This window comes from Carassius gibelio, chromosome B24 (assembly GCF_023724105.1).
Source record: "Carassius gibelio isolate Cgi1373 ecotype wild population from Czech Republic chromosome B24, carGib1.2-hapl.c, whole genome shotgun sequence".
Taxonomy (NCBI): Eukaryota; Metazoa; Chordata; class Actinopteri; order Cypriniformes; family Cyprinidae; genus Carassius; species Carassius gibelio.
In genome coordinates this window covers 2,909,129-2,929,251 of record NC_068419.1, presented here as the reverse complement: position 1 = coordinate 2,929,251, position 20,123 = coordinate 2,909,129, and the positions used below count along the sequence as shown (strand labels likewise).

At 36.9% G+C, this 20,123-nt stretch overlaps 1 long non-coding RNA gene and 5 gene segments (V, D, J or C); 4 read left to right on the top strand and 2 right to left on the bottom strand.

The window, feature by feature from the left end:
- Window positions 1–6,321: 6,321 nt before the first annotated feature.
- On the bottom strand, window positions 6,322–7,203 carry LOC128013569 (uncharacterized). Its single transcript, XR_008183341.1, has 2 exons — window positions 6,828–7,203; window positions 6,322–6,694 (listed from the first exon to the last, which is right to left on the bottom strand). It is a non-coding gene; the product is annotated as an uncharacterized LOC128013569 (long non-coding RNA).
- Window positions 7,204–7,235: 32 nt separating this feature from the next.
- LOC128013095 (Ig kappa chain V region K29-213-like) lies at window positions 7,236–7,885 on the top strand. The segment is given in 2 exon segments: window positions 7,236–7,447; window positions 7,551–7,885. Coding segments are annotated over 2 exon segments (387 nt in total).
- Window positions 7,886–10,608: 2,723 nt separating this feature from the next.
- LOC128013094 (immunoglobulin kappa variable 1-39-like) lies at window positions 10,609–11,630 on the top strand. The segment is given in 2 exon segments: window positions 10,609–11,165; window positions 11,272–11,630. Coding segments are annotated over 2 exon segments (456 nt in total).
- Window positions 11,631–13,331: 1,701 nt separating this feature from the next.
- LOC128013093 (Ig lambda-3 chain C region-like) lies at window positions 13,332–14,580 on the bottom strand. The segment is given in 2 exon segments: window positions 13,332–13,648; window positions 14,568–14,580. Coding segments are annotated over 2 exon segments (330 nt in total).
- A 458-nt stretch (window positions 14,581–15,038) lies between these two features.
- On the top strand, window positions 15,039–15,607 carry LOC128013562 (immunoglobulin kappa variable 4-1-like). The segment is given in 2 exon segments: window positions 15,039–15,186; window positions 15,276–15,607. Coding segments are annotated over 2 exon segments (381 nt in total).
- A 1,292-nt stretch (window positions 15,608–16,899) lies between these two features.
- On the top strand, window positions 16,900–17,642 carry LOC128013092 (Ig kappa chain V region 3547-like). The segment is given in 2 exon segments: window positions 16,900–17,216; window positions 17,311–17,642. Coding segments are annotated over 2 exon segments (384 nt in total).
- The last annotated feature ends 2,481 nt before the right edge of the window (window positions 17,643–20,123 follow it).

Sequence of the window (20,123 nt, the reverse complement as noted above, 5' to 3'; positions counted from 1 at the left end):
AAAAAAAAAAAAAAAAAAAAAAATATATATATATATATATATATATATATATATATATATATATATATATTCATATAAGTGACTTTGTCTTTGTTTTTAATAAAATAATTGTGAACCACAAACCGAGCCTTCGTTTTAAAGGGCGATTTGCAAATATATTTTATTTATTTGTTATAATATGGGTATTTTATGTCACCCGTCTTATTAGTTTGATTATAGTAGGCTATACGCGATTTTTTTTTATTATTGTACTATTTTACTGTTGTTTTTGAAATTAACAACATATCATAACAACTTAAAAAGATAAAAATCTGCAGAAGATATTAACAAATAACACTGGTGTTGTCATAAGGCTAAATAGGCAAAACACATCTGCTTTACAGTGTGATGGAAATAAACTTTTCTTAAAGCGTGTTGTATGTCACCACAGCTTTATTGCCACCCTTCTATATGTGTTGTATACTGTAATAGACAATTATCCTGCAAAATGATGAGTTTTGGTAAAATAAAAATAAAAAAATCATTGCGATCAAATGTCAAATTGTGTTTTGAAATTTAAATAAACAACGTAAGAGGCTTCAGGCTGTCTGATGAACTCTTTATGAACAAACACCCAGCTTTGCAGTATAGGTGGCACAGAAACAGCATCTATAAAAATATTATAATATTATTATTATAATAATATAAATATATATATATATATATATATATATATATATATATATATATATATATATATATGTGTGTGTGTGTGTGTGTGTGTGTGTGTAAAAGCAGGAAGTCCAGTCCTGGCTGTATAATCAAACAATAAAACGAGAAACAATGCATGCCATCAAGAACATTTTTTACTCCACAGGAACTTGATCCAGTTCACTTGTTAAAGGATACTCCACTTTAAAATAAATTCTCTCATCATATACTTGCTCTTATGTTTTTTTCAATCCTTTATGAATTTCTTTCTACTCTCAGTCCAGCCTCTCTCATTGTTAAACCATGGTTTATCACATGAATGACTACTGTAGCCCTAATCTCATTCGAGACCACTCTTCTTGTTCCTTGTCCTCCATTTCTGACTCGTCCTCTTCCTTCCCTTGCTCCCCTTCCAACTCCTCTTAGTTGAACTCATCCTCTGGCTCTCCCTCCAACTCCTCTTACTCTGCCTGCAGTGTTTGCATCTATTGTCCAAAACCTATTACTTGACCTTTGGCCTATTTATAGGCCACTAGTAAAGTTATGATTGGTTGTTGTTAAGTAAAGCAACAAGTGTCTGCACATGTGAGGAGTTAGTGTGAGGCACGGATGAATTAGTGTGGCATTTTGATTGGTTGTGTTTATAAAAGGAAATAAAGAAACTTCCTGTCAGATTTTTGTGTGTTGTATAGAAAATCGTGTGTTGTGTTTTGCAAAAAGTGTTTAACGAAATTGAAAACTGAGTAAAAGGCCAAACATTTGTGTATGGTTTTGCAGATTTAGTGTGTGGTTCTGGTGTCTGAGTGTCTTTAGAAATTGGTTTGAGAAATTGTGTGACAAGTAATAATTTTGTGTAAGCAGTTGAAAATAAAAACTGTAAGCATTTAAGAATATTCCCTTGCTTTGATAATAAATTCTTTGCTGAAATGTATTAGCTTGTGGCTGATCTGATTGATCATAAATGGGCAAGCAACCACTATTTTATCTTTTTTACAAAGTGTTGTTTTCATTTAATGTTTGCATTAGAGTTATTTAAATTAGTATTAAGCTTATTTAGATTAATTTTGTTTCTTACATCTGAAACTTATACTTGCATGATATTTTAATATACATCACAAAAATTTTAACTTGTCATTACCAAAGACAATTTTTTAAAACCTGTTCTTTATTGCAATACTATTAAAAAACTTGAACCTTAAGTAATTACTGTGATATGAAATTTTGATACTTGTACATGCCTATTACATAATTCACATTTAAACTTTGTTTTACCTGGAATCCGGTGAGCATACCAGGACTGCACCACACGGTCAAGACCAACTGTAGTAACCTGACAAGATAGTGCAGACACGCAATAACGTTTCAGGTCATCTTCCATGTCCAGTTCCTCCTGGTTCACTAATTGCATCAGTGCCCCTTTCACTGGATAATTCACTCTGTTATTTACTTCAGGCCATATTCTTTAAATTGTGTGATTCTGTTTATTTAAAAGGAAAAAAAGGAAAGCAATTAGACGAGCACAACAGCTACATACAGTTAAGGAAGTTAGTTTATTACATACAATCTTGGACCTCTAGAGCAGTGGATCTTAAATCTGGTTGCTTTAAGGAGGTATTTCTACCTGATTCTACATAGAAATTCTAATGTCGTCGTTGTGACCTACTTCAATCAGTTCGTTGAAACATAAAACAGGGAAAAGCTGTTATAACCTAATTGAGTTACATTGACTTAACATACAATTTCCATTAATGCTTGCTCAGGATGGACACATTCGACACATGTGCACCTGCTCATGAGTTGAATCAAAGTGAAAATCGCAATTAACAGCAATACTCTTCAGCACAATGGTAACCACAAAATTTTATGACAGAAAAAATTGACAGAGTTGACACCCATTTAGATGTATCTGGAGTTTACCCTTTTCATTAACCATTTATGACAGTTAATGTGTCTGTCTCCCTTTTGCTATTTTTAGTTCAAGAACGTTTCCTCTAAAAATTGTAATGTTGAAAATCTTTGGATGTAAATTATTCTACAGCGCATTCAGGAAAATCTAACACTTTTGGCAAATATTATTTCATGATAGGCCCTGTTAATTATCGCAGTAAATCTTACAGAGTACAGGCATATGTAATTGAATCAATCGACTGCCAATGTAAATGCCACAGGCCGTGACTGTGTCAGAGTCAAGAATGCCTCCTATTTTGTAAATTACCTTCTATCATCTGTTAAAAGTCCCTTTCCTTATCAAATTACCGAAATTATGTTGATAAGATACATATTCTTTTGTCTAATTATTATTATTATTATTATTAGAAAAGGGGGTTCCTAATGTTTTGGCTCATGGAGGATGCCAAAAGAGAGTGTCTGTGGATCTTTTGCCAAATGCAGTGGAGGCTGCAGGCAGGTATGACTGTGAAGCAAGATCTTCATTGACAGCAGTTTCAACTTTTGGGCAGAATCCATTTCAGTCAATAGAGGACCAGGTTGCTGTGGAGAGGCAGTTCTCTATGCAGTGTCCTGACATTGCATCTCTTTTTGAACTATGAGGGGGTGGTGTTGGCGCAGTAGATAAGACACATGCCTTTGGTGTGAGAGACCCGGGTTTGAATCCACTGTGAGACACCAATGTGTCCCTGAGCAAGACACTTTACCCCTAGTTGCTCCAGAGGCGTGCAACCTCTGATATATATAGCAATTGTAAGTTACTTTGAATAAAAGCGTCAGCTAAATGTAAATGTAAATGAACGTGTTGTCAATTTCCAACAAGAAGAGTTCCAAAATGCTTTGAAAATACTAATTGATCTTTTTTGAATTCATGCTTAAGAAAGAAATTCATAAAGGATTGAAAAAAACATAAGAGCAAGTATATGATGACAGAATTTATTTTAAAGTGGAGTATCCTTTAACAAGTGAACTGGATCAAGTTCCTGTGGAATAAAAAATGTTCTTGATGGCATTCATTTTTTCTCGTTTTATTGTTTGATTATACAGCCAGGACTGGACTTCCTGCTTTTACACACACACACACACACACACACACACGCACACACACACACACACACACACACACACACACACACACACACATATAAATATTTATTTTAATTTTTTCATGGTATAATTATGTAATCTGCTTATTGTGAGCCTAAATTAGTAAATTGGTATTTAATCATTATCAGGGTGACTTGCTACCAACTGCTGGTGTTTTATATATATATATTAAAAGTAGTGTTTCATGTTGTCACTTCACATTTAATAGTCTCTTAGAATGAAATTGTAATGTAAATTCACAGTGCCTCCTTTGAGCTGCAATAGACAGTGTGTAAAGTACATCTAAATGCCAGGTCAGATGCTGTTTCTGTGCCACCTATACTGCAAAGCTGGGTGTTTGTTCATACAGAGTTCATCAGACAGCCTGAAGCCTCTTACCTTGTTGATTTAAATTGCAAAACACAATTCGACATTTGCTCGCAATTATTTATTTTTTTTTTTTACCAAACCTCATCATTTTGCAGGACAATTGTCTATTACAGTATACAACACATAAAGAAGGGTGCCAATAAAGCTGTGGTGATATACAACAAGCTTTAAGAAAAGTTTATTTCCATCACACTGTAAAGTGATCTAGAGGAAAAGCAGATGTGTTTTGTCTATTGGCATACATAGCCTATTACGTGTTTTTTTATTTATGCTATTATAATCACACCGGGTCACCAACTAATGAAAGATTGAATAAATTAACACATCCTTCTTGACTCTTCAACTGAATGTGATGGTATTTAAGAAGCCTTTAACATTATGTGCTCAACATTAAATTTGTAACATGTAGCCAACATTAAAAATAGGGTTGTGCCGGTGAGGAAAATTTCCCATTGATTAGTTAACTTATGACAACACCAGTGTTATTTGTTAATCTCTTCTGTAGATTTTGATCTTTTTCAGTTGTTATGATATATTTTTAATTAAAAAACAACAGTACAATAGTACAATAATAATAAAAAAAAAATCGCGTATAGCCTACTATAATCAAACTAATAAGACGGGTGACATAAAATACCCATATTATAACAAATAAATAAAATATATTTGAAAATCGCCCTTTAAAACGAAGGCTCGGTTTGTGGTTCACAATTATTTTATTAAAAACAAAGACAAAGTCGCTTATATTAATATATATATCGTCCTGTCAATCATACTCGCGGGTCATTTTCAGTAAAAATGTATTTCATCATCATCGGTACCCAAGTTCTGACTGCTGACCGAACACTGGTCATTGATCCTCTCCCGCTCGGCGCTGTCTAGCGCAGCTTCAACACAGATTTAACTCCGCACCGCTAATTAAAACGGGCTGGTGGCAGACTAATATTTAATATTTCTGATGTAAAGATTTATGTAAAACGCGTAAAGTTGCACAGAAGAAAGCCCAACAGGACCTGCCCTGCACAGTTTAAGAATCGGTAGCCATAGTAACGTTAGAGGACTATTATCATAGACATATGTCTATGACTATTATTTTGCCGAACAGACCTGAGCGACAACTGATGACGTAACATGCTCAGATTTGCTTGACCAATCGGCGGAAGGGGGCGTCTTAGCACCGCCCACATGTGGAAAACGAATTTTAAAGTCATTTATTCGTTTTATGTCTCTGAACTAAAAAACGAAAAATCAAGCCGAAATCTCGTTTTTCGTTTTTATCAAAAAAACGAAAAACGAATAAAGGGGCCGTTTTCTCGTTTCTGCTTATTTCATTTCAAATTGGAAAACAAACTATCAAAACGTACACGGACCATGGTCGACGCCGAGAGGCACATTTGGCGTCATAAAAGTGACGCTAGGGGCGCTTGACCATGCTTCGGTTTTTGACGCCTTTGGAGTGAGAATGGGTTGTCAGTCACTGTGACCTGTACATTTAACAGAGATGCAAACTGCTGTAATAATGGAAACCATTTTCTTAACTGGTATCTAAAGAAACCCGGAGAAGCAACTAAATTCCTGATTTATGCAACAAACACTCTCCAGTCAGGAACTCCATCTAGATTCACAGGCAGTAGATCATCTGGGAGAGATTTCACTCTGACCATCAGTGGAGTCCAGACTGAAGATGCTGGACATTATTACTGTCAGAGTGTACATGTCATCAACAGTGTAAATGTGTTGACACAGTGATTGTGAGTGGTACAAAAACCTGTGTCAGTCAGAGTCACAGTGACTGAACTGATGCTGCAGCTGATCAAACACTATCACTCACTACTGACACACAGAGACCAAACACAGAACTACACATGAGCTCACAACTTGTCTTCTGAAACTACGACTCAATCTTCATAACTGTCTCATCAGTGCATGAGCAGAAGTGAAAGTGTTTCAGTTCAGAGCGTTGAACCGATCAAACAGTGAAACTGTGAGTTTGAGCTGAAATCAGATTTGCATTGACCGCTTTAGTGATTCTGATGGTCTCAGAATAGAGCAGCTCCGTCTCCAGAGACCATGTTCAAACCCCAAGAGCTTCAGTTCACATTTACTGCTAAACACAGCTGTTCTCAACGATTACAATCCATCAACAGCAGCTGAAACTTTAGTGAAGGAAGGACACACTGATCAATGATGCAGTCGAACACAAATGGAAGGCGTTCAGAAGCTTTATTGAATGAACAGCAATGGCAGCACATTGAAAGACTACTTGAGTATTGAGCTGTAAATCAGGAGACTGCTGTGAATCCTGCTGCTCTTCACTGGAGAAACATCAGCACTCGGAGCTCTTGAGGAACGAGGTCTCGTGATCAGCTCCGTCATGTGTTACTCTGCAGACGAAGCGCTCGCCGGCTTCCCAGCGTGCTTTGCTGAGGCTCAGGACGCTGCTGCGGCTGTAGCGTCCGTCCCGCTCGCTCTCTGCGCTGGTCTGAACCCCCTCGGTGACCTCTGACCCGTCCAGCGTCCAGCTCTTTTACAAAAACAGCCTCATTTTAAATGTCTCTTGATGCATGAATATTAGTTCATTCTAAATAAAATAAAAAAAGTAAATTAAAATTAAAATGTATGTATTAATCAAATTTTCATTAGACATCCTAAGCTTAGAGACCAGGACAACTAGATAAGCCCCAGAGACACACCCCCATCTAAGACCACGTCACCTAGACGGCCATCGGCACAAGACCACGGGAACCAGTCGAGTCCTCTGCACAATCTGACTTTGCTGCCGCTTAGAATTAAACTGCTTGTCAACTTGATTGCACAGATACTAAACGAACTGAACTGAGCTGGATGATGACATCACTAAATCAATAATGAACTGACTTAAACTGAAAATTGAATGTTTACTGTTTGCATTATCACACACTGTTTTTCCTTTTTAATACTCTAAAACTGTCTGTTAAAAGTGCTATAGAAATACAGGTGTCTTTACTTTGGTTTCTAAATGATCATGCATTTTGCAATGCATTGGTAATAATTAAAGCAGGTTTAATAATAGATTTTTGTTTGCAACTCAATTGTTTGAATCACCAAGACACTTGACTCCATGTTTTTGACACATAACAGGAGAAGAGATCCTAAACACTGTTATGATTTATGTGCATATGTTATTATCAGCTGTAACTCGTACACATATTTACATCGAGATGATTTGCATCGCAGCACAAGCTTCAGCAGGTTTTATATCTCTGTGAGTCTGAACTCTGAGAATCTGAACCAACAGCAACCATGAGCTTCATCACCATCTTCATCTGGATCTTCACTAGCTGCTGTTTCACAGGTGAGGAGATAGACATGCTCTGTTCTAACTGATCATCTGTGCCAGAAATACTGTCCTTCAACAAATACTGAATTCTGAATGTTTGTTCATTTTCTTGATATAGAATCAGCAGGTGAAGTGACAGTCACTCAGACGCCTGCAGAGAAACCTGTTCAACCAGGAGACACAGTTACTATGTCCTGTAAAACCAGTCCTGAAGTCCGGCAGGGTTGGAGTTATGAGCCTCTTTCCTGGTACTTACAGAAACTTGGAGAAACTCCTAAACTCCTGATTTATAAAACAAATGTCCTCAGGTCAGGAACTCCATCTAGATTCAGTGGCAGTGGATCTAAAACTGATTTCACTCTGACCATCAGTGGAGTCCAGACTGAAGATGCTGGACATTATTACTGTCAGAGTTACCACTGGATCAACAGTCAACGAGTGTTCACACAGTGATTGTGAGTCGTACAAAAACCTTGTTCAGTCAGAGTCACAGTGACTGAACTGATGCTGCAGCTGATCATACACCGTCACTCTCTCTCTCTCACACACACACACACACACACACACACACACAGAGAGAGAGAGACACACACACACACACACACACACAGGGAGAGATTTCAAAAGTTTTCTCTTCCATCACAATCCACTAGAGCAAACATATCTGTATACAAACAAAATGGGCCTGATTTTTGTCTTATGGCACATTATTTCAGCGTGCCAGAACCGCTATTGGCAAAGATGATTGACAATTAGTTTGGATTGGAGGTATTGTTAACGTAACGTATAAAGTTATCGTAAATCTAACAAAAAGTATCTTTGCTTTGATGTAACTTGGAATAATTTGGTGATTTCAATATGAAAAATGTAGACTGCAGGTTGAGTGACAGTTAAATAATAATTTGTCTTATATCACTCCAAACCCATGCCTGTGGGGAACACAAATAGTGTTGTGGTTTAATAGTTTAGCAGTTTAGTAGAAAGTTCAAGCTTCTCATATTTTCCACACAAAGGCAGTTGATGACTCTGGATGTCAAACTCTAAACTGAAAAAAAGCTTCATAAAAGTAGTTCACATGACTTATGACTTCTGAATCCATGTGTGAGTGGCCTATACAGAATTGAATTAGAGAAATCTTGACTTCCACTCTACATCTAGTAAAGTAGATCCGTTTGTCTTAGTTAACAGAATTTTTTAGCTTGTTTGTTTGTAGCAAACAGAAATCGGACAAATCAGTTCCGATGCAACAAACTCAACTCTATTCTGGCGGTTTTGATTCATCAAAGTGACTCCAATCTTTATCAAATCCTTTCACCAAAATTATTTTTTCTAATTTTATCAGTGACCAATTTATTGACAGTCATGAGATATTCCAATTTATTCAGTTAATTCACCAGATGACTCATTCACTAAAAAGTAAATTAATCAGTAGTAACTTTTTGTTTAATAAATGTATAAAAGCAATATCACATTCACAATCATGCTGTTGGTCTGATATTCAGAAGAAGTGCTCTTGTACAGTAGGGGGGCATCCAAAACGCCCCTTTTACTGCCGCGGGTACCGCCGCTGCGGCGTTTGCAAAGTGCATTTGCAGCTTTTGACCGCTGAGTGGCGCTTTAACTACAAGTTATCAAACAAGCGCATCAAAGCACATTTTCGCAAATAGACGTCAGTTAGTCATGCGCTAATTAGCATATTTATGACGTAAGTGCGTCGTATTGTATTGCTTCCCTATGCTCACATACTGCAGACAATAGTCAGACAACATAATGAATATTACAATGACTGAAACGCGGTCCATTAAGACTACACAACCAGCTCTCAAACATTAATCTGCACTAATGAAATCAAAATACATATACGATAAAGTCAGTGGTTGTGTCGTGACTGATGTCGGCTATACTTGCTTGTAAAATAGAGTTAGAAGCAACAGAATATATATATATATATATATATATATATATATATATATATATATATATATATATATATATATATATATATATATATATATATATATTTGTTAGTTTTTTTGTTTTTTTACTGAAAGTGCTCTTCCTCTCTGCGTTCGCTAGACGCAGCAGATACAAAGAGAGAGGCTCGCGCTGGGAAAGAGAGACCTCGCACTCGTGTGGCAGCACCAGAGAGTCTCAGAGATTAAATAATGATTGTCCAAAAAGTCGCTAGATTTGTCGCTAGTCGCTTTTTTTTTTAATCTAGCAACAAAGTCGCCAACTTAGCAACTCCACTGACCAGCGGACCCCGCTTCAACCATCTCGCAAGTGTTGATAGGCTATTACTCATGAGGTGTAACCAATCAGATAACGCCGTGGGCGGGACAAGTCTGCAGAGTGGTGAATACAGCGAGGATGCGCGCCAGCGAAAGTAGCGCATTTCAAAATAAAATTGACTTTAATCAAACCATGGATCCGTGATAAGTTTTGTGATCCGTCTCGCCAATTGTGTAGTAGCTCTGATCACTTTGAGGGGGGATAAATTTATATTAGATCAAAATAAGCAGAGGCAGGCCACATTGACCAGAAAGGGAGAAATCTCACGCATCCCTCCCGGCAAATAGCACCCTGCAAATTTATATCTTGGACAAGATGATAAAAAAAAAAAAAAACAGTAATGTTATTACCGTAATGCTGGAAAGACCTTTTTTTAAAAAATGTTTTTTAAAGATGTTACAATGTTATATCATAATGTTATTGTTGTTTTACTTCTTCCTTTTTAGCAATGGGAAGTTCGGTTATATTTTCCGCAAACCGGTTCTTTCAGAGAGTTCGATTTAATAAACCGGTTGAAAAAAATGGTTCACCGGTTCTTTTACGCTCTACGTAATGACGTCATTGGCAATGATGTAATGGCGTCAAGTCTATCAAACATTCAAATATATAAAGTCAGTAATCTTAACTTTAGCCAGCTTGCGCTTCATTCAAGCCTTCGGTTTACCCACGTCAGTCTGATTCATGCTGAATCACGCTGCGCAGTATCATCAGCTCCTCGGGTCTCAAATTGGACGCGTCTGACAGAAACGGTTTATGGTTCAGTGTACTGATGATCCGAAAACCGATGCAACTGGTTCATCGGATATTGGTTTATTTTGACTCAGAGGGAGTGTCAGTCACATAAAAAAAGTTAACAGTTTAAGTCATTTGTGGATTAATGCTTATTGGAGATGTGAACCGTTTCAAATGATTCAGTTCGATTTGGTGAACTGGTTCAACCGGTTCACCATGAAGAACCGGTTAAATCGAACGATTTGTTCGCGAATCAAACATCACTAATCCTTTTATCTAATTTTACAATTACATTCATTTCGCAATCCGTTCCTTTGTGCCACCTGGCGGTAGTTCGTGAATAATTTTAAGACGTGACTGACTTGCAGTTAGCACCGCGGTAATACCAATTTTGGTTGTCAACCGACTGTATGTGTGCTGTAGATTTATACCAATAATGGATAATATTAAAATGTGAACTCATTAAATATTTTCTTAAGTCTCGGTGAAACAGCACATTAAACCAACTTACACCTGTTCACTGCTGCAGTGTTTGCATAGAGAGTGTGTTTTACATGAGCGACACACACTTCAGTGCTCTGCATGTGTTTATAACTCTGACAAACATCAAACATGATCAACAACTGTTTCTCACTAGAACTGAACCTACAACCAACAAAAATGACTTTCGTCACCATATTGATCTGGACTCTGACTGTTTTATGTAGAGGTTTGTGTCTGGAAGGATTAATTGTGTTATTAACTTGTTATTTCTATGTTGTGAAGATATATGTTTGTAAAAGTGTTTGTGATTTCTGATCTTTCTCATTTGACAGAATCTATTGGGCAGGTGACAGTGACTCAAACTCCCTCAGTGCTGCTCGCTCAAACTGGACAATCAGTCACTGTGACCTGTAAATCCAGCAGTGATCCTACCTGCTGTTGTAGTGGAAAGCAGTGTCTCAAATGGTTCTTACAGAAACCTGGAGAAGCTCCTAAACTCCTGATTTATGGAACAAGCATCCTCCAGTCAGGAACTCCATCTAGATTCAGTGGCAGTGGATCTAACAGTGATTTCACTCTGAGCATCAGTGGAGTCCAGACTGAAGATGCTGGACATTATTACTGTCAGAGTTTACACTGCAGAACAGATTCTCATGGTGTTTGTGCAGGTGATGTTGTGTTCACACAGTGATTGTGAGTCGTACAAAAACCTCTCTCAGTCAGAGTCACAGTAGCTGAACTGATGCTGCAGCTGATCAAAGGAGGATCTGAAACAACATCTTCACACATGCATCTGAAATAAAAACATATAAATGATTCTATCATTCTTATTAATGGAGGTCAGAGGTCAAAGCATTAGTCGAGAGAAACATCTAGAAACAAGTCCATCAGTGTCTCTGCAGAGTCTCTATCAGACACAAAAACACAGACTCAGCTGTTATTAATATTGTTTTCATCTTCATCTTTGTAAGGAGAATTAAAAGTGTTGGAAATTTGAATGATCGAATCTGTGTAGCTTTTAGAGATTATGTGATTTTATAAATCAGGACAGATTTTTATTATTATTATTATCATTATTATAGTGCCAAACAGTGTCACATGAGCTCATCAAACTGTCATCATCGTGTCTTTAACTGATAAGAACAAGACAAGAATTGTAGTTTACAGTTTTACCAGAACTATTTGCCATTTTTGTTGAACTTATTCCTAAAACTATGAGAAAGTATACAAACCAGTATTTGATGATAAGAAGATAAAGCTGTAAACTGATGAATATGAGCAAACCTGGTCTCTCTGTTTGTCAAACTGACCCTTTTCACAGAATAAAGAGTGAAACAGTGAGTGATGTTCCTCTCAGAATAGAGCAGATCTTCATCATCTTCAGAGGAGTTTGATGTTCCTGTAACACCAGAAACACTTCAAATAACCATTAAACATCAGAACAGTGAGAGATGAATGATATGTGTCTGTCACGCATGTTTATCTTCAAAACGATTACATTAACTGTCATTTTGCATTATCGACACACTTCCTAAATAATATTGTTCAGTTGCTTTGACACAATCTTTTTTGTTTAAAGCGCTATATAAATAAAGGTGACTGGAAACTTGTGAAAAATGTTTCAATATACAGCAATATATGTAAGGAATAATTGACGACGGGCCGTTGAATTATTAGAAAAATAATGCACACCCGCGGTGGTGATGCGGCCACGACGCAAATGATTTTTCTAATTTTCAACTGGCCGGAGTCAATTATTCTGCTTATACTACGGTTACCACACCTCAAGACATCAATCAGATGATATATTTAAAGGGATTCGTCCAGTTTTTGTACTTAAATCGCTATTGTGAGTAGGATTATTTCTTTCGTGTCTCATCCAATGCCTCTTTTGCTAGTACCAAAACATAATTTTAAAGCTGATAGTGGAGGCTTGAGACATTGATAGCATTCTAATGCAGTTATTAATAAAGTTATTAGAAAGAGAGGTAGAGGGACAGAAACACACACACACACACAGAGAGAGAGAGAGAAAGAGAGAGAGAGAGACCTTGTGTGAATTAGGCCAACTGTATGGGAGGCCGTTTGAGATGAAACCCATTGAAACACTTGCGTACATGGGAAACACTATATATCTGTGAATATACAGTATATGAAAGACATGTGGTTTCATAGAATCACAGCTGTTCTCAACTATTACAATCCATCAACAGCAGCTGAAACTTTAGTGAAGGAAGGACACACTGATCAATGATGCAGTCGAACACAAATGGAAGGCGTTCAGAAGCTTTATTGAATGAACAGCAATGGCAGCACATTGAAAGACTGCTTGAGTATTGAGCTGTAAATCAGGAGACTGCTGTGAATCCTGCTGCTTTTCACTGGAGAAACATCAGCACTCGGAGCTCTTGAGGAACGAGGTCTCGTGATCAGCTCCGTCATGTGTTACTCTGCAGACGAAGCGCTCGCCGGCTTCCCAGCGTGCTTTGCTGAGGCTCAGGACGCTGCTGCGGCTGTAGCGTCCGTCCCGCTCGCTCTCTGCGCTGGTCTGAACCCCCTCGGTGACCTCTGACCCGTCCAGTGTCCAGCTCACCTGCGCCCCCTGTGGAGAGTAAGAGCTGAGCAGACAGAGCAGTGCGGCTGAGTCTCCAGAGATCTGCAGAGAAGAGGGAGGCAGCAGAGACACGGAGGGCTTCACTGCGGGACCAGCTGCAACACACACACACACACACACACACACACATTAAATGTACTGTTAACAAATGTACACTACAAAAACAATCATAAATTTAATGTCAAAAGAATAAAATGTTATGGGAAAAACTGTTAATTGGTTAACAGTAAGTTCTATACAGTTCTAAATTTCACTATATAGAGTGAAAAACTGTAGTAAATCTAACAGGACATTTCATGTTATTTTACAGTAAAATATTGAATGCAGTTTTTGAAAGTGAAAGAACAAATCTGACGATCTGCTGCTTTTTTTTACTATAATATTTACAGTGTATCAAGTACAACATACTGTAGAAATATAAATCAGTTCTCTTAATCAAACATGATATACTGTAAAATGTATGCTATTCGTTTCTGAATTAAGTAACATTTTTAAAAAGATTTGATAAATCATCTCTGACCAAGTGCAAATTGCTATTTTGTGTGTTTGATATTGTTCTAAGATTTAGGAAACAAATTAAACTCTTATTTCTATTTTGAAAATTGTTAACATTCAGGACATTTTTTCATAAAGATAATTATACGTAAACTTATAGTTTAAATAATACATTTAACATGCTTATCAGATAAATTTCATTTTGACTCATGAAATTAAATATATTCTGTCTATATTATATTAAAATAATACAAATATGAACTATGTCTTAAAATGGAAAAATAATATGACTTGTGCATAATATAGAAGACAAAATTTAATAATAAAATACATCAATAGTTGCAATAAATCAATAAAACAAAATGAAAATGTACAATTAAATTTGAAATATTGTTGCCAAATGTTCTTAAATAAATGTAAACCTCCTTTTAAAACACACACACGTTATATATTGATGTTAGATAATTTAAGAAAGACTTACTTTTGATCACCAGTTCAGTTCCTCCACCAAAAGTGTACCACAGTGCTTCATTCTAGTGAAAGCGTCGTACAAAAACCTCCGTCACACTCAAATAAACACAAACTCCAGCAGAGAAAGAGAGAAGAGACTCACACACTGATATCAGACTCAACAGCAGCTCTTCTCAACAGCACTCAGCAATTATTATAAAAAACAGCACAAAATCTTCATCTTTAATAATTAATCCTTGTTATTACATTAAGACTAAAATCAAATCATTTGTTTCATAATCAGTCCCAAACATCATCATATTTACAAAAAAAAAAAAATTATCTCAGCGTGAAAAACTGACTGAAACTTAACATAAAACAGAGTTTTGGAGAGAGAAGCTCGTCCCGAAATAAATAATTAAATTACATGCGATAAATCATGAGTGTCTGTTTCTGAAAAAAAAAAAAAAAAGTAATTTATTAGCAAAAATATTAAATATTAAATGTTGAATCTGCCGTCTCCAGTTAAATGATGTGAGTGTGTTTGCATATTGATCAGATGCTTCAGTGCTCTGAGAGTGTTTATAGTGCTGTGAGTTTAACACTTCATCACTGACACACACAACAATCTTCATCAACATGACCTTCATCATCATCTTCATCTGGACTCTCACAGCGTTTGCTCAAGGTTTGTGGACCACAAGTTTGATATCAATTCATTTCTTCAAGTATATTGTCAAAGTTTTGAGTTGATTTTCTTCTTGTTGTGTGTTTCAGAGTGTAGAGGACAGATCAGCGTCACTCAGAGTCCCTCAACGACAGCAGCTCAACCAGGAGAAACAGTGAAGATCAGCTGTAGAACCAGCAGAGATGTGTATTACAGTAGCGTTTATTATTTCAGCTGGTACTTACAGAAACCTGGAGAAACTCCTAAACTCTTGATTTTTTGGGCAAGCACCCTCCAGTCAGGAACTCCATCTAGATTCAGTGGCAGTGGATCTAACAGTGATTTCACTCTGACCATCAGTGGAGTCCAGACTGAAGATGCTGGACATTATTACTGTCAGAGTTTCCACTACATCAACAGTAACTATGTGTTCACACAGTGATTGTGAGTGGTACAAAAACCTGTGTCAGTCAGAGTCACAGTGACTGAACTGATGCTGCAGCTGATCAAAGGAGGATCTGAAACAAAATTGTCACACAAACATCTAAAATAAAAACATATAAATAAATCTGTCACTCTTAATAATCATAGAGATCAGAGCATTAGTCGAGAGAAACATCTAGACACAAGTCCATCAGTGTCTCTGCAGAGTCTCTATCACACACAAAACTTGTGATCAGCAAAGCAACGCATGTTTTGTGAAATATATTAATATACTGAATAGTCATTTTCATTATCAAATATAATATTACTTTGATTAAAAGCATCAAAGATCAGAGGTGACCTGCAATTTTTGATGACATCATGAGAAAATCAGATACAAAACTTTGCTTTAAAAATAGAAAATAAAACAAAATGTCTGGGATGTGTATTATAACTTTCAAAATAAATTATTCAAATATTATTGATAACAAAAAATACAATTAAGCCATTTCCAGTTTTAAAATATCTGCAGGCTACTTAAAATTCAACACACTTATCAGAAAACTTAAGTTTAATTATTTTATTATATTTTTAATTATCACTTACTACAATCAAAGTGGTTTCTAAATGACAATCATATAACACTGATTTCAGTGCATTTAAAATGTAATAATCAATAAATATCAAATTAACAGAAATTATTATAGTTTACTGGATGAAATAAAAAATGCCATGACAATCAAAACCATCTTTACAATGTTGACTGCTAAACATTCAGTGTAAACTAAAAATACAAATATATATAAATATAAAAATAAATAAACAAGCATGCATTATTTCTATAGCGTAACAAAGTGTTTGTCAGTCAGTTGTTGTATTAATAATGAAATGATGATTGACTTACTGCCAACATCCAGTTTGGTGCCGCTGCCGAAAGTCCACCACAGTGATACAAACTAATAGAGCAGCTGAACAAAAACCTCCTGAACGCTTCACTAACTGAACAAACACACATCAACTGAGTCTCCAACAAACACACACTCACAGCACACATCACCTGCATTTACTTCATCTGTCTTATTACTAAAACATCAACCTCAATTATTGAAAGAAATTCACTTTTATATCAAGTGTGACGTGACTCACAATCAAACTCAGTTGATTCAGTGATTGACAGAGACACGTGTGATGATCCTCATGTCTGTAAAAACCTGCACAACATCCATTGGATTTGACATCAAATTAATGAATTAACATTAATCATGTTTCTATCAAACTACAGTCAAAAATATTCTCACAGTCTCACAGGAGAGAGTCAGGATCAAATACTAAAGTTGGTCTTGGATGAATTGAGAAGTGAATGATCTGATATAATTATAACAGCTTGGCTATTAGAAGATCTAATATTGAAAGATTAATTAGTTACAGTGTTTTGTGTCTGTTATTGAGAGACTGTCTCCAGGTAAATGATGTGAGTGTGTTTGCATATTGATCAGATGCTTCAGTGCTCTGAGAGTGTTTATAGTGCTGTGAGTTTAACACTTCATCACTGACACACACAACAATCTTCATCAACATGACCTTCATCATCATCTTCATCTGGACTCTTTCATACTGCTTTATACAAGGTGAATAGTGAATATTTGAAATAATATTAAACACAACTCTTTTAAAATATGTCAAATAAATATTTTATGGAGTAATATATGGTTTGTTTTTCAGGGTGTAAAGCTCAGATTACAGTCACTCAGACTCCTTCAGTGAAAAATGCCACACCACAAGAAAATGTTGAGATGAGCTGTAAACTCAGTACTGATACATACTGCAGCCCAAACCCCTGTGTGTCCTGGTACTTACAGAAACCTGGAGAAGCTCCTAAACTCCTGATTTATGCTGCAAACACACTCCAGTCAGGAACTCCATCTAGATTCAGTGGCAGTGGATCTAACACTTATTACACTCTGACCATCAGTGGAGTCCAGACTGAAGATGCTGGACATTATTACTGTCTGAGTAGACACTACATCAACAGTAATGCTGTGTTCACACAGTGATAAAGAGTCGTACAAAAACCTCTGTCAGTCAGAGTCACAGTGAATCACTGAACTGATGCTGCAGCTGATCAAACACTGAACTAAGCTCTGCAGGAAACCAGTATAAAAATGGAAGTATCAGATATTAAAGTAAAGCAATTTAAAAAAAAACTGGGAAATATAGGAAACAAAGGAAGACATACAGTATGTATTCAATGCAGCCCCAAGTGGGGAAAGGGAGGTATTCAGGTGGGAATAGAAGAGAGGAAAACATATTATTCAGACTTAGAATAGGTCACACTGGACTTATTAAAACAATTAAGTTAATGTCTAAGCATCCAACAGGTCTCTATGATTGGTGTGGATAAAGTGAATTGATAGAACATGTCTTCATGTATCGTGGGAGGTACATTTATAGGATTTTAGTGTTATTTGAGCAATTTACAAATGCAATTAAAGTTATGGTGATGAGTAGACTGAAGTTGGGCTCAGGTGGTTGTGCTGTGGAAGTGTTTCCCATACATTCATTTATTTTTGGTGCTCAAAATATCAAAACTGACCGATTTTCCAATATAGTTTTCCAGTATATTTGTTGAATAAACATGAGCACGCACTATACGTTTAAAAAAAATCAATCAGGTGTTGGTGTTTTTATATCATTGTGTTTCTGAAGAAAGATTATATTTAATTAGTTTATAAAGTTTTCCATGTCATTTTTATTTCATCTTGCATGTTATATGCCTGATAAAGCAGTGTCTGTGAGCTCAATGCTGCTTTGTGTACAGCAGTTACTGGGGAAACCTCTGTTTCTCCTGCTTTAAAGCACCTCCTGCTGGCGGGAGAATTAATTAGCATTTTCCATAAGTCTGATTTATGCAGCAATATTTTGCTTGTTATCAAAAATGATCTACTCTAGAGGGACTACTTAGCTGTTGTTATTGATTCTATTTAAAAGCAATTCTGTCCTTTATGGTGTCATACAGGCCCATACTCCAAAAAAATAAACAAGTGAGTGAGTGACGTAACATTATGCCAAGTATGGTGACCCATGCTCAGAATTTGTGCTCTGCATTTAACCCATCCAAAGAGCACACACACAGAGCAGTGAACACACACCCGGAGCAGTGGGCAGCCATTTATGCTGCGGCACCCAGGGAGCAGTTGGGGGTTTGGTGCCTTGCTCAAGGGCACCTCAGTCATGGTATTGCCAGCCCGAGATTCGAACCCACAACCCTAGGGTTAGGAGTCAAACTCTCTAACCACTAGGCCATGACTTCCCCAGTCATATAATTAGAATATCATCAAAAAGTTGATTTATTTCACTAATTCCAGTCAAAAAGTGAAACTTGTATATTTTATTCATTCATTACACACAAACTTGGTATCACTCACTTTGTATCGGCCCACGTACCTCAAAGAATGACGGCCTGGAAGTGGCCCAGACCTGGATTAAAGACTCGGGCCACACATGGGCCATAACCGGCCTGAATTTCAGCCAGTTAATCAGCCTTAGCTGGCCCTGATCTGGGCCAAAACAGATTTTATTATTGGTGCCAATTCTCAGCCTTAAGTTAACCAGATTCCCAAATCTGAGCCACACCTGAGCCTTACATAGCCCAGACCCAAACCAGACAGCAAGCAGTGTCGGCCCAGATCCAGCCCGAATGGATTTCACGCGGGCCAGATGTGTGCCGGATATGGGCCAACACTATATTGCTGTCTGGGAATTTTAATATTTCATATTATTACCTTGTATATTACTATGATCGCAATTACTTTCTACAAAAAGAAATTAGTTTCTACAACATATTTCTAAGAACTACTGACTCAAAACAAAAAATATATATGTATTGATCACATATTATTAAAATAAAATCTACATTGGGGTTTCTAAATGATCAAAGCATTTTAATTTTAATACGTTTTAATGGCCTGTACCTATGGAATGACCTTTGCCTCCTCATGAAGATCAGTGATATAACTGTTTCCCTTAATCTGAGAACACACTACAGACTGTCCGGACGATAGTGAATGTATTTTAGTCTTGCGGATCGTGTCTATAATCAGACTGGGTCTGTCACAGTTCGAAACAGACCCAAAAGCAAAAGCTGGTTAACGATTTATTGAATGAAAAAGGGTAAATGCAACACAGGCTGTCTGTCGATCACAGGTAGTCTTGGAGATCACATAGCAGGAAAAACGCTATCTGGACCGAAACCAAGCAGGATGCACGACACAGGTAGCACTCGCCGGTATAGACGAGCGCAGACTCCACCGGGCAGTAACCGCAGCACAGAGAACCAGACTTGGCAAAGAAAAGCCGGAGCAGTATCTCGTCTGATACACGTACTGACAGGACAAGGATTAGTAGCAATATAACTAAGGCATCAGTAACGGACATGAGCGAGCAAACAATAAACCAACAAGAGGGGAAAAGAACATGAGGTCTAAATAGCCAGAAAATCAGGGCAAAAGGGAAACAAGTGTGAGGAGAGCTGGAGA